This window comes from Hemibagrus wyckioides, linkage group LG22, assembly GCF_019097595.1.
Source record: "Hemibagrus wyckioides isolate EC202008001 linkage group LG22, SWU_Hwy_1.0, whole genome shotgun sequence".
NCBI lineage: Eukaryota > Metazoa > Chordata > Actinopteri > Siluriformes > Bagridae > Hemibagrus > Hemibagrus wyckioides.
In genome coordinates, this window is record NC_080731.1 from 10746403 (window position 1) to 10761237 (window position 14835).

Genomic DNA, 14835 nt, shown 5'->3' on the forward strand with positions numbered 1-14835 from the left:
TTTACTCAGGTCCTGGCCAGGATAAAGTGAAGATGGATGATTGGATGAATGAATGAATAAATATATGTGTGTTACTGAGGTTGAATGGGTTCACAGCTGTGTAATGATTATCTTGGTGGTAGTAAAAAGATGCCTTACCCCCCTGCTCCATCATTCTCCTCCTCCTCCTCTTCCTCCTCCTCCTTCCTAACGCTGGAAGCAGATAAAGCTGGCATCCAGAAATGAAAACCCAGAGAAGATCAAGATCATTTTATCCCTATTCACTCTTCCCTTTGGAATCTTTCGTTTCCGGCAGAAATGCTAGGCTGCCAAAACAAACCTTTTCCACTAAAACAATACCAAGCCTTGGTCTTTGTCGTTAATTAGCCTGTTAATTGATTTAGGAATATTCTCTTTATACCTACTGCATGTTTTTAATTGATATTTATCACTCAATTTATCTGTCTTTTTTGTGCATTTGCATTACTCTAATTTGTGACCTGGAAGAAGGTCTTTTCCATATGGAATAAACTGATTACAGTTACAATAGAAAGCTTGGAACAATGTGTTCTGCTTTGCCACATGATTTGTCTGTGCATGTTGACAGGAAGTACTGAAGGAATTTGGTCCTGAGCCGTTTATTTCCCTAATCAGCTGCTGAGCGACAGCACAGGCAGGTGGCAGCTGGCCAGGTCATGACCTCCCTCAGGATGATGGATGTGTCGGCAGCAAAGAATCTAAGCACCAAGCGCAGCTACCTGTCACACACAAACACACATACACACTGAAACGCCTGCAGTGCAATGCCCTGGGCTGAACTATGGATAGTTTTAGCACAGGTATTGAAAAAAATCATTGAGAAAGTACACAGCCATTAACTTGGTGTTAATTCTAAATATCATATATAAGATTTGTGTGTATATTTATATACAAATGTATAGAGACTGTATTTACAAATTGATAAATAGATAGATATAAATAGATATACTGCATAATATAGGTATACTGCACCACATGCATAATAAAAGCATAAAACGGTGCACAGATTTATAATCAAGGCTAACTGAAGGTGCAATAAAATGCACAAAGCTTAGGAGGTGTAATTTAACACACACAGTTCTGTTAATTAAGCCTATGGGGAAATCTGCATGTGAGACTCTGGTGTATATGATTGTTTTAGCAATAAAATCCTCCATTTTAAATGCAGAAAAGAAGGCTATTTAACAATTACCCGACAAAAGAAATAGTAGAATTGTCAACATTGTATGAGTTAGTCTGTAATATAAATAATAATTCACCTTTTATAAGGACAGTGGAAGCAGAGTCATATGAGCTGGGCTTAAAAAAAGTTTTTTAAATATGTGGAAAATCTCATGTGAGCTAAAGATCATTTGACTTTTCTGAGAGGGAGGGACAAAGACATAAATAAGACTGGAAAGTGTGATTTAGCATAGAAAGTAATTTGGTTCTAATCAAACATAAAAAGTAGCCCTGGGTAAATTCAGATATTGTACTTTTGAACGATCTTTAGAAGAAAATGACACTATATTAATAATATACACTAAAATAATAGAAAACAATGCACTCCTATGTAATTCTGACAAACCTGGGCCACAACCGATGTTAAGTGGATCAATTAACTGAGTTGTATGGAGTTTAGAAAAATACAGATCTGAATCTGTTATAGTTCTCCAGTCTAATTGGAGAAGTCTGAAAATAGTGCGGGCTCACATAAAAGAAATGAAACATCAATTATTAATCGTCTTCTCCATCTTAGTCGAAGAGATATATTGAATAAGAGCTAAATTATACCCCTCTGTTCCCAGTTCATTTTACAACATGTTCTATTAAATTCTTCATAAGTAATCTAATATTACCAGGATGAAGAGTAATAAAGGCAGTGACTGCTGTGGGGTATCTCGAGTATCATTGTTGGGCACTTATATCTGTAACCTATAAATGTAAATGTAAAGGAATGAAAGAGAAGAGCAATCTGTTTTTGTTCGTCTTTTTCTTTTCTTTTATTTAACAGTTATAATCTATAAGTCTTTCTAACACAGGGATTTCCAACCACAGTGTCAATGTCACATTAAAATGTCATTTAAAATATACACTTACCAGCCGGTTTATTGCTGGGTTGGACTCCTCCCTGATTGCCCACACTTCCTTGCTCTCAGAATACCCTCAGTTGTTAATGGCTTCAATTCCACTAGGTGATTTAACCAGTTTGAGATGACTTCTGGTTTGTGGTGTAATAAATTATCATGCTGATAGTAGACATATAAGATTTAAGGCATTACAAGGTATGCACATGGTCAGCACCAATACTCAGGCTGTGGCATTTAAATGATTCCAGTCTTTAATAAAGGGCCAAATGTGTGGCAAGAAAACATTCTCCAAACAATAATACCACCATGTTGAGGCTGAACTGTTGAGGCAGGTTGAGTCCATGGATTCATGCTAAATTTTGACCCTAATATCTGCATGTCACAGCAAAAATCAAGATTCATCAGATAAGATGACATTTTTCCAGCCTCAACAATGAGCCTGTAGCCCATTGTAGCTTCAGATTCCTGTTCTTGACTGACATAAATTTGTGAATTTCCTTTTGGGATGAATAAAGTATCTATCTATCTATCTATCTATCTATCTATCTATCTATCTATCTATCTATCTATCTATCTATCTATCTATCTATCTATCTATCTATCTATCTATCTATCTATCTATCTATCTATCTATCTATCTATCTATCTATCTATCTATCTATCTAAATGGAACCTGACATGGCCTTCTGCTGTTGAAACTCATCCGCCTCAAGGTTAAGCATTCTAACATGATTTTCTGCTCACCACATTTGTAAAGAGTGGTTATTTAAATTAGCCTTCTTGTCAGCTAGAGCCAGTCTGGCTAGGTATTTCTGCTCACATAATTGCTGCTCACTGGATGTTTTTTGTTTTTCACAAAGTCCCAGGAGGTCAGCAGTTTCTGAAATACTTAAACTAGTTTGGCACCACACACCTCGGTCAAAATCACTGCAATCACATTTTCCCTCATTCTGATGAGAAGGCTCTTGAATGCATTAACTGAAACTCTTGACCTGTATCTTGTATATCTATACCTGTATATTTGCCTGAGTTTATGTACTGTGCTGCTGCCACATGATTGATTAGATAACTACATGTGCAGTGTACAGGTAAGCCGATGTTCCTTTTGACATAGAGAGTGAGTGCCCACCATCAGCCCATTTTCTACTGAGCTTATCCTACACAGGGTTATGGAGAACCTGGAGTCTATCCCAGGGGTCTCGGGTCACGAGGTGGCGGAGACCCTGTCTCACAGGGCACAATCACACAAGCATGCACACACTACAGACAATTTAGAGTTGCTGCAGCGCATGTCTTAGAACTTAGGGAGGAAACCGGAGTAGAAAACAACAAGAATATGAACTGAACCCACAACCCTGGAGGTGTGAGGCAAACATGCTAACCATTAATTCTAAAAATCAATGTTAGTATATTTCACTTAACGTTAGCCTACTTAACATCTCAAGGGGTGCTTAAGGCAAATAATCTTGGCTGTAGGGGTTTAGCTGAAAGATTTTTTATTTTTTTTGCTCTGGCACATAAATATTCACAGCTTATAATACCGCATGATGAGTTTACCAGTGTTGTATGAGTGCTGTTTCAGGGCATGGAGTTTGATAAACTAATCCCATTGACTATGAATTTGAGATTAATAAAACATTACCCAGTCCAAGCTTTGTAAAGTTTTCCACTCATTAATTATAAACTCTGCTGTAATTTTGATTCATAGCCTGCAAATATAAACCAGCATTGGTTACAGGAAATAAGCTTAACCATTTTATCAAGGCTTCACTATTCTGAAACCTCTCTTTGAAGTGCTGAAGCGGTCGAATCCAAATGATGTATTTTGGAATATATTCTTGCATCGTTTTTCATGCAAATGCTTATTTTCCGTGGCATAAAGTGGGGATTAACTTTGAGCGAGTTTTAAGTGGCGTTACTGTAACATGTGCTGAAACCTGGGGGAAATGCGACATGTCTTCATCTTCATAATGGCCATGAAACCAGCTTTGCAGGGAAAGAAACCTGGCACCAGTGTGTATGTGTATGTGTTTGTGTGTGTGTGTGTGTGTGTGTACTTCACTATTCTGAGAATTCATCAGCAAGCACTCAGAGCTCAGCCAGACATGTTTACAACCTGTGCACTGTGCTGGTTTTAATTCTAAACTCATTGACACGACGTACACGGACCATTGCACCTCAACTACTGGTTTCAACATCAAACATGGAAGCATGGTAAACGGCCAATTTGCACCACTTTAGCTTGTCGGTGGCTTGTAAATTGTAGCTTGGTGATAACATTGTGCTCAACTGTTGCATCAAAACCCCTTATTTTTATTGTTATTGTTTGGAAAGAGAACCTAACCCTTTATCACTTCTTGGCAACCCATAGCGCAGAAAGAGAGCAAATGCAAAGCTCCTAAAATTACTAGAAATACAAAATATATATATTTTGTCAAATTAAAAAGGTCAAATAACTGGAGAAAAGTATTGCATTTCTTTTATCAACTTATCTGAAGTAAAAATATTAATCCACGATCCTCAAAATCCACCAAACGTCTTTTTTTCCCCCTGTAGTTAGTATAAATATACTCTAGTGTATCAAACAAACAAAACCTCTCTGTCATCCATGAACATTTGGAACACCGATGAGTTTTCCACATGAATAAGTCTAGTAATGGACTGAAAAATTACCCATCAAGCACAAATAGCACCATTAATTTGAAAATTTATTCAGAAAAAAAAAAAAGTCTGGTACAGCTGGAGAATCTCCACTAAGAGGATGTAAAAAGGAAGCAAAAACAAGACCAGACAGCACAGATTCAGAGCTGCACAGTTGATTTCTGCAGGTTTAGATTTAAGATTTCTAAATCCATTTCTAGCAATTTTGTAACTGATTTTAAGCTTGCTCTTTTTCTAAGTGAACTCTTTTAAGCAATAGCATAAAATGGAATAGATGCCAATGCTAGTAGAAGTCAAACGAAATTAAACTTGGAAATAATAAAGGTATCTGGAAATAGATCTAGTATTGTATATTTTTAGGTTAGGAAATTCTATACAAATTTGGCAATGAGTGTGTGTCTCAATAAGCTCACTAGGTGGTGAATTAGCATATTGTGTACAAGAGTTGGGACACTGCTAAGAACCTTGTCTCGCTAGTTGTGGGACGCTGATGATACAATTTTCTGTGACTTTCTAATTTCCTCTAATCAGTCACTGTAAAAATCCAAATATCTAAAATCTAAATTAAAAAATCTAAATATGTAAAAGTTTTATGTCATATAAATGTGTTAGCTTAATCACACATGTTTGTGTCATGGTACTTTAACCAGGATCGTAGGATACACCATCAGGCATAACATGGCCTGACCACCTGCCTAGTATTGTGTTGGTCCCCCTTTTGCTGCCAAAACAGCCCTGACCCGTCATACACTGTGTAGTCTGACACCTTTCTATCACAACCAACATGAACTCATCTGTAGTATCAGATCACACGGGCCAGCCTTCACTCCCCACATGCATCAGTGAGAACCTGTCACCGGTTCACCACTAATCCTTCCTTGGACCACTTTTGATAGATAGTGACCACTGCAGACCAGGAACACCCCACAAGAGCTGCAGTTTTGGAGATGCTCTGATCCAGTCATCTAGCCATCACAATTTGGCCCTTGTCAAACTTGTTTAAATCCTTACGCTTGTCCATTTTTCCTGCTTCTAACACATCAGCTTTGAGGACAAAATGTTCACTTGCTGCCTAATATATCCCACCCACTAACAGGTGCCATGATGAGGAGATCATCAGTCTTATTCACTTCACCTCTCACTGCTCATAATGTTATAGCTGATCAGTATAGAGAATGTATTTTTGTTGTTGTTGTTGTTTTCTATTATTAGAATCAAAGAAACTGTATCTAGAACATCAAATAATGTTAAATATCGCTATTGTTATTAATCATTTAAGAGCCAAACCAAGATGCCCTGACTACTGCACTAGAGAGGTCATTGAGTCACACCCTGTATTTAAGGTCCTTTCACTTTTTCTCCAGTTTGAAGATGCGGAGGAACCTGCAGGAATTAAATCTTTCATTAATCCAACATTAATATGAATTATAATATTAAATGTGAATAATAAACAGCATTAATATCCCTAAACAGATCATTAGTTATGTAAGGAATAAGCCACTCCACACGTGTGATTATATGGTGTGCTGCAGCCTGACATGAAGCGGAGTTATTAATCTTAGATTATGTGGCGTGTCTGCTTCACAAGTCCCTGTGGTTACTATAGAAACAATAAGGAAATAAAATGAGCACTTTAACATGAACCTGTTGTTCATGTTGCAGCTGGAGCTGTGCTGGTCTTCAGTCCAAGTTTTGCTGCTTCACAGAAATAATACACAGCTTCTGACCAATCAGAGTCAAGAATTCAACTGCACTTGGGTATAAAAACATCCATGCCGAGTTGGTGTGATACACTGTTACCACCCTGAAGCTGACATCTTCCTATAACATGCCCCAATGTGTTTTATTCCTCTTATACCACAGCAGTTTGCCAACAATTATAGTGTTTTTTTATTAATGAATGATAAAAAATAAAAAAAAACATTTATATTTACATTTAATGTCATAGTGTCACGGACCTGCAGGACTCAGTGACGTCATCACGCCCCAGTCACCTGAGTGCCGCCGGTAGACCTGCTGACAATTAGCCTAAGACTATTTAAGTGCTACACTTGTCAGAGTCAGCGGCGAGTATTGAACACTGTTTTGAGGTTGCATGTCTCGTCACCTCCCTGTGTGCTCTTTTTACAGGCTCTCCTCCATTTTCCCCGCAGTGGCAGTTTCCTGAGTCTGAATGCTTTCAGTTCGTTCACGTTTGTGCCTGTCATTTAATAAAGTAAAGCCTGTTGTATGCACTAACCTGATTCTCCTGGCTCTTCCCTCTGCACACCCTGACACATAGACCTTCCACAGACAAGATATTTCCTGTTATCACTTGTAACAGTTCTAAACAGTCATTTCTCATGAAACTTTCTTCTTTTTTGTCACTACTAATTAATAATAATAATAATAATAATAATAATAAATAAATTAATGTGCAGCGTGTCAGGATTCTCAGGAAGACTTTACCATAATGGAAAAGCTTACTGTCACAAAGGACTAATATGAGACTCTATATACACTGATCAGGCATAACATTATAACCACCTGCCTAATATTGTGTTGGTCCCCCTTTGTCTACCAAAACAGCCCTGACCCGTAAAGCACTGTGTATCAATGAGCCTTGGCCACCCATGACCCTGTCACCGGCTAACCATTGTTCTTTCCTTTGACCACTTTTGATAGATACTGACCACTGCAGACCGGGAACACCCCAGAAGAGCTGCAGTTTTGGAGATGCTCTGATCCAGTTGTCTAGCCATCACAGTTTGGCCCTTGTCAAACTCACTCTAATCCTTACACTTGCCCATTTTCCTGCTTCTAACACATCAACTTTGAGGAAAAAATGTTCACTTGCTGCCTAATATATCCCACCCACTAACAGGTGCCATGATGAGGAGATAATCAGTCTTATTCACTTCACCTCTCAGTGCTCATAATGTTATGCCTGATCGGTGTAGATTAATCATATTTTCTTTGTTAAATACATCTGTTAAGAAAAACAAATTACAACAAACAAAAACAGTTGGGGAGGGAAGTATAAAACTCCAAAACATAAATACAAGATATACATATATACACATGTATGCATATATACAATCAAATAAATATATTGTAAAATTCACAAACTTCCAAAGTTTTTACAGCTTTCTTATTCACAGAGTCTCAAATACTGTAAATAAATAATAAATAAGTAAATAATAAATACATATTACAGTCAACAATACCATAAAATTGGGTTTTTTTATTAGTAAGTTTACACTTATGAATGTAAAATTTGGTCAGTAGAATAGATTCAAGATTCAAGAAGCTTTATTGTCATTTCAACCACCTATGGCCTATATATATATATATATATATATATATACCTATATATACACTACTGTGTACAATGCTGAAGGCGGCCGAAATACACAATAATGTCGTCTGAACATTGATATTGAGATATGTGTGCTACTGATGCTCTGTAAAGCCTTCATAACGGCTCTAATCTGAGGTGCTGTTAATTGGTGATTTCTGAGGCTGGTAACTCTAAACGAACTTCTCCTCTGCCTCCTCTGCATCCCTTTCCTGGGATGGTCTTCCTGTGAGCCAGTTTCATCATGGTGCTTGATGGGTTTTGCAAATGCACTTGACAATACTGTTCTTGCAAGAACTATTCCAGAACACCTGACCATCGTGTCTTAAAATAACAACTGACTGTTGTTTGTTGTCATTACATATGGATTATGTGTTATTTCATAGTTTTGAAATCTCCAGTATTGTTCTAGAATGTAGAAAATAAATCTCTAAACAAAAAACATTGAATTAGAAGGTGTGTCCAAACTTTTGACTGGTAGTATATATATATATATATATATATATATATATATATATATATATATATATATATATATATATATATATATATATATACACATATCGACCTGACAACATGTATTGTGCAAAATAAAATACAATAGGAGCGGTTGAGGTAGTAGATAGAAATAAACATAAAAAAAATAAGTAAATAATTGAATTAATAAGTAAATTAATTAAGTAAAAGTACTGTTCTTCTTGGTCAGGATAGTCAGTAAAGCCAAAGAGTACATTTTCCCATAATAGTGAACAAGGTTTTAAACACTGAATATTTTCATTAATACATTTTTGGACCTTACGCCATAGTGTCTCTGTCAGAGAACTCCATTTCCCATCAGCACGTGCGATGACACTCAATTACCCACGAGGCTGTTCGGTTCAAGGTTGGTGAGAGAAGCTCAGACAAGAGACGTGGTTACATTAGCTCTAAAAGCTCGCAGTTACCGGTGCAACATGCTTGGTCAAGCCGTGCGCAGATTCACCACCTCTGCTGTCCGTGCTTCTCACTACGCTGAGGGACCAGGACAGGTAATAAACCTTCACCTGCTTTACTGGAATATAACTCCGTTCATAGATAGCGAGTTAGCTTTAGCTAGCGAGGCCTGGTCTTGGACCTGAAGCCTGTTTTGGAGGTCATGTTTCTGAATGAGTGTTAATTAGCTTTAACCGTCGGTTGATTACTTAACGACGTAACGTTTTATTTAATAACTACTTAAAGTTGTAAGTAAATGCAGCAATAATATTTATTTAATCGAAATTTCGTTAGAAATATCTCAGGCTGCTCACTTCCTCATGTAAATCTAGCTAGGCGCCTTTATTATCGCGGCTAGTTTATCAGGCTAATGACTCTAATTAAATCCATATACCTTTTATGTTTTATTTTTTTTTATTACCGTTCAATGTGAGAACGTCGATTTGCTTTCAAAATAACTTGTAAAAGAAATGTTTGCTTGATGTATTGAGCGAACTTTAAGCAGTCTTAAGAAGCTGTCATTGCTAGCATGCTAATTCGCTAACAAGCCTTAAAGGAACAAACTAAGGTAGTATGCAGGGTAAAAAATAATATTAATATTCAGTTATAGTTAAAATTAGTAATGTGTTAAGGTGTAGACGGAAGTCAGAAAACGTCATTATGACATGTTTAGGTTCCCAAGGTTACTCGAGTTAAAGGTTAATGTGTCTGACTGCTGTTTTGTTCAAGGCATTTTGTTGAGCATCATACTAATAAGATCATTTACATATGTACAGGGGGTGACTTAATGGATTTTTCATTGTACAGAGGTTTATTTTTAAGTAATGTGGTGATCTTTTGCAGAACCTGCCGTTCTCCGTAGAGAACAAGTGGAAGTTGCTGGGGATGATGGTGCTGTTCTTCGGCAGTGGCTTTACTTTCCCCTTCATTGTAGTCAGGCACCAGATCCTGAAGAAGTGAAGCGCTTGTCTAATATGGTATACTTATTTTCTGACAGTTTTCATTTAGCAACCGAATTTTAGATAACTGAGGGTGTACACTATATTGCCAGAAGTTTTGGGACACCCCTCCAAATCACTGAATTAAGGGCTTGGCCCCTTAGTTCCAGTGAAAGGAACTCATAATGCTTCAGCATACCAAGACATTTTGGATAATTTCATGCTCCCAACTTTGTGGGAACAGTTTGGGGATGATCCCTTCCTGTTCCAACATGACTGCACACACCACTGCACAAAGCAATGCCTATAAAGACATGAGCAAGTTCGGTGTGGAGTAATTTGACTGGCCTGTACAGATACCTGACCTCAACCCGATGGAACACCTTTGGGATGAATTAGAGCGGAGACTGTTAGCCAGACCTTCTCGTCCAACATCAGTGCCTAACCTCACAAATGCACTTCTAGAGGAATGGTAAAAAATCTCCATAAACACACTCCTAATCCTTGTGAAAAGCCTTCCCAGAAGAGTTAAAGCTGTTACAGCTGCAAAGGGTGGGCCTACTCCATATTGCATTCATGTGCATGTAAAGGGATCCCAGTTTTGATCTGGCTCACAGTCTCTGCTCTACCTCATGTCTTGGTATGCTGAAGCATTGAGAGTTCCCTTCACTGGAACTAAGAGGTAAAGCCCAACACCTGAATTCAATGATTTCTAGGTGTGTCCCAAAACTTTTGGCAACATAGTGTATAAGGTTAATGAAAAGAGAGATCTGCTTCTTGTAGCAGTTACAGTTGCTTTCTACATTTACATTTCTGGTGTTTAGCAGACATTGTATCCATGGATATGTACAAGAGTGCTTTGAAGTCTCTATGAATGTCTTGAATGAATGTCAACACTGGTTCAATAGGTCACAGACTTGGGATACTGTCAGCCTAAAAACTGTTACAACAAACGGAAAAATAAGAGCTAGTTTAAGCACTTCAAGAAGAGTTAGGTCTGGAGCCAGTGACTCGGCTGTACAGCCATCTAAGGGAAGTTCATTCCACTACCTCTTACCCTGAGAGATGGTGGGACCAGTCGAGCAGTGCTAGTAGATCAGAGAGAGCGAGGCACGGTGTGAGAAGTAGGAGTTCTACCCTCTCTTCTAAAGCTGATGAAGTATCGATCATGTGAGCCAAAACAATAACCTGTTAAACAATATGACTCATTTCACACAAAAGCTGCATGGTGCACTCTTGGTGTGTGTTAGTTTTAAGTCTGGAACTTTTCTTTTTGCCCCGGTCTAGTATACAAAACATCCAAATAGCTGTCAGATTATTTTGAACATGATTCGACATTGAAGATTATAATATGTTTATTAATCCTAGGATTCAGTTACCTAGTGTGTAGCTAGAACCTTCACAGAAGTCAAATTGTAGTGATAACCATGAGTTGTTTAGATCAGGCATTCCAAACCTACCATAAACGTCCTGACCCAACCCACTGTGCTTAATAATCATGTGCTAGTTAGATCCAGTGTGTCTGCAGTGACGAGGTCTCCATTACTAAAGCTAAGAGCCTGTAGGTGAGATGATGGGTTTAAATTCCATAATACAGCATAAAAGTTGTTTAGACAGATATAAATATTTGTACACAGACAGCTGTCACACTGGGGTGCAATTTGATACCCTAAATTCATCAAAATGTAAATCTTTGACTCAATGACCAATTTCTCTTGAAGCAGCATTTTATTTTCAATTTAACTAAATAATAAGAGCATAAAAATTAGAATATCTAGCTACTCAACCATGCAGACTACATGATTCGTGCACAATATTACAGACTTTTTTTTATTGTTTTTGTTTGGGTATTTTTTATTTTTTTATTTGCGAGTACACATTTTGTGGATGAGTTTCTCTTTATTTTTTTCCGTGCAGCAGAACAGAAACAGGGCATCTATTAAAAAAAAAACCAAAAAAGCTGTACATCTTCTCACTGACTCGCTGTGCTTACTGTTCTAAAAAGGTGTTGTGCTCGACCCTGCAGCACTCTGACCAGCAGCTGATAACACTTCCATTATAGGTGTGATTGTTTTAATCTGTTTTTTTTGTTTTGTTTTGTTTTTTGTTGCTGTTCTCATGTAGAAATTAGTTGCTATATTTGGTCTGTCATTACTGCAAATTTTGCTCCTAAATTACATTTGAAGTGTTCTTAAAACCCTAAGAAAATATTACATGTAACAGCTGTACCTAAATAGAACAGTGTCAGGCTTTTTTCATAGTACATGTGCTGCCCTGGTTACAGTGACAGAAGTTTATTCTGACCTTTTAGTAAATAGTTATTGCACAGATTAAGTGTTGGAATGAATTCAGTCATGAAATATTGTAATAAAAGCGACCTGGCTAGTTAGTGATTTAGCTCTCCTATTAATATAAATAAGGTTACCGAGTGACTGTAGAAATGTGTGATGGGTAAATAGCCCACATATAAATCTGTTAGGCAGGGAAACAGACTTGAATATTATTTTGCTAGCAGCTTGGACTTGTTTTATGTCTCATCGTAAAAGGACCATTATGTTGATATTTATATTTTATAAATTACATACAGTATATCTTTACCTCAAATAATATCCATATTGTAAACTTTATATTGTGTACATGCATAGCAATGGAAACTATACAGTATGCTTTCACAGAAAATGACTGAATGGTAAATTAACAAATAAGTGCCCATGCTGGATTTGTTCTGACACAAAGAAACAGAGCAGTGTCCGTCCAAATAGTAGATTTACTCACTATATGTATGGTTGATTAAACACTGGCTCTGTAGAAAGTCTGCAGTTCCCTGTGTTTGAGACTATAATCTATAGTTCAGACACTTTACTCATTTAACCTATTGTTGTAATGTACAGACTCCTTGCACTGTTTCATCACCCTTTATAATTGTGTGTTTTGTGTTACAGGTCATTGTGAATGTCTCCACAGCGGCTCTCTTCATTCTTCAGACGGGGTTCCCTTAATGCTGATTTGTAAATAAAATGATATAATGTTGTATGGTTTACTCTTTCTTTTTTTTTTTTTTTGCTATTTATTTTGTTAATTTAGGAGCGTCGTGCAAAGATTATAAGGACCGTTGTTGGAATCCCCAGCTGTAGATATAACCTTGATTTAACATGCATACAAACAAAAAAGGGTTTTAAGTCAATTTTACACTGACAGTGTAATAGGTTTGTATTTTTAGGGACTGGTTTTAGCATTGTGCTTGTACCAAAGTAATTTTTTCCCCCCCGTCATTTAAAAGGCACACACTTCAGACGTTTCCAGCCAAGCTTGAAACAAGACGTTCCTAAACCGAACAAGATTAGTACATGGGGAGTTTATATATGCCCGTTGAAGTGGATTCTGAAAAGTCTAGTTGTGAGTCTGAAAAGCTTTGTTCATGGGTATTGTTCCTTCGCTGCATGTTTTGACTTCACCACTGAATTTCACCAGATGAACCATTTCAGGTCAATTAACCTGCTACTGGTGTGGGTTATAAATACAAAAATAGCTGACAGGAACACTACATGCAGCGGAGCTGTGTTTAGAAGTTAAGACAACACACCCGAGTAGATCTGTGCTTTTTATTTGCAGGTTTTCCGTATAGAAAAACTTCCCAGTTCAGTTGTTAGAGGTCGGATTTTACACTCTTGACTTGGTGCTGACTTTAAAAGATAAAGCGCAGCAATAAAGTGCAGGTGGGAAGATTTGGTGTTATCTGTGTGTGTATGTGGCATTACAGTGTAGCAAGTGTGTTATAGTGGAATTCAGTTATGTCCTTCATATCTGAAGTCATCGGAGCAAGGAGACCACAAATGGCATTGCGTTATCAGGAAAGAACATTGGTCCAAATAGAAATGTTGGTAAGAAGAGAAGTGGAGATTACAAAGCCAGGGAATTGTGCCTGAATGACAGGTTGGGATTAAAAGAAACAAGCTGATGAAAATGTCTGGGTGGAGAGTGAAATCAAGAGTTATAAAAGGGGACGAATTGAGCGGTCTTGAAGTGCTGGAGTCCAGCACAATTTAGTGCTTGAACAACACTTATGGTGGGTTCGTACTGAGCAGAAGGGAAAAAAGACCGTGCAAAGTGATTGCAGTGAATGCTTGAAAAAGTACTGTTGAACTGATCAGCTATAGAGATTTTGGTTAAGCATGAACCAGTGCAGATTTGATAGCAGATCCTCCATGGCCAATCACATGCAAGTCAAGTGTATAAATTATCTGCTTATAAAGTAACTGGCGATGTTTATTCTCTGTTTCAGGTTCAGTATAGATAAGTCTATGACACTAGATAAAGGTTTAATAGCACATGAGTAGAGGATAAGGAACTAGGGATCACAGCCATGAGAGCAAATGTTGAGAATAAATAAAGGCAGCTCATGAAAAGAGTATGGAAAAGCTTATCCTCAGCCACATTTATTCACAAAAATCTTTTGTTTCATCTCAATGAAGCATATTGTTCCCTTAGGTCTTATCTGCTTGCAGCTTCCATGATGAGTGACAAGAAAATGTGAAATTCAATAACAAAAAAAAAAAAGTTTCTGTAATTCTTATACATGAAAGTGTGTGTGTGTGTGAAAGAGAGATACCCTGTGCTGAATCCCGGGTGAAATCCCACAGTACATCATACAAAATACATAAAAGCACAAATGCCCAGACTCTCTTCTATCCCTCTTTCACCTTTCAGTATATGGGAGTCTGTGTATCACTGCAACTGGAAAGACTCCAAGACTGGAGAAAGACCAGGTGATTTGTCCAGTCATGATCAGCTCAGATTACTGTTTTTGGAGTGGAACCTGATGTGCACACACAAATCTAAG

The 14835-nt window shown here is 37.5% G+C and overlaps 1 protein-coding gene across 1 annotated transcript; it reads left to right on the forward strand.

Moving 5' to 3' along the window:
- The first annotated feature begins 8943 nt into the window (after positions 1-8943).
- LOC131342991 (cytochrome c oxidase subunit 7C, mitochondrial) lies at positions 8944-13026 on the forward strand. Its single transcript, XM_058374317.1, has 3 exons — positions 8944-9113; positions 9901-10034; positions 12938-13026. The coding sequence occupies exons 1-2, from the start codon at positions 9039-9041 to the stop codon at positions 10015-10017; spliced, it is 192 nt and encodes a 63-aa protein (XP_058230300.1). The 5' UTR covers positions 8944-9038; the 3' UTR covers positions 10018-10034; positions 12938-13026.
- Positions 13027-14835: the final 1809 nt, after the last annotated feature.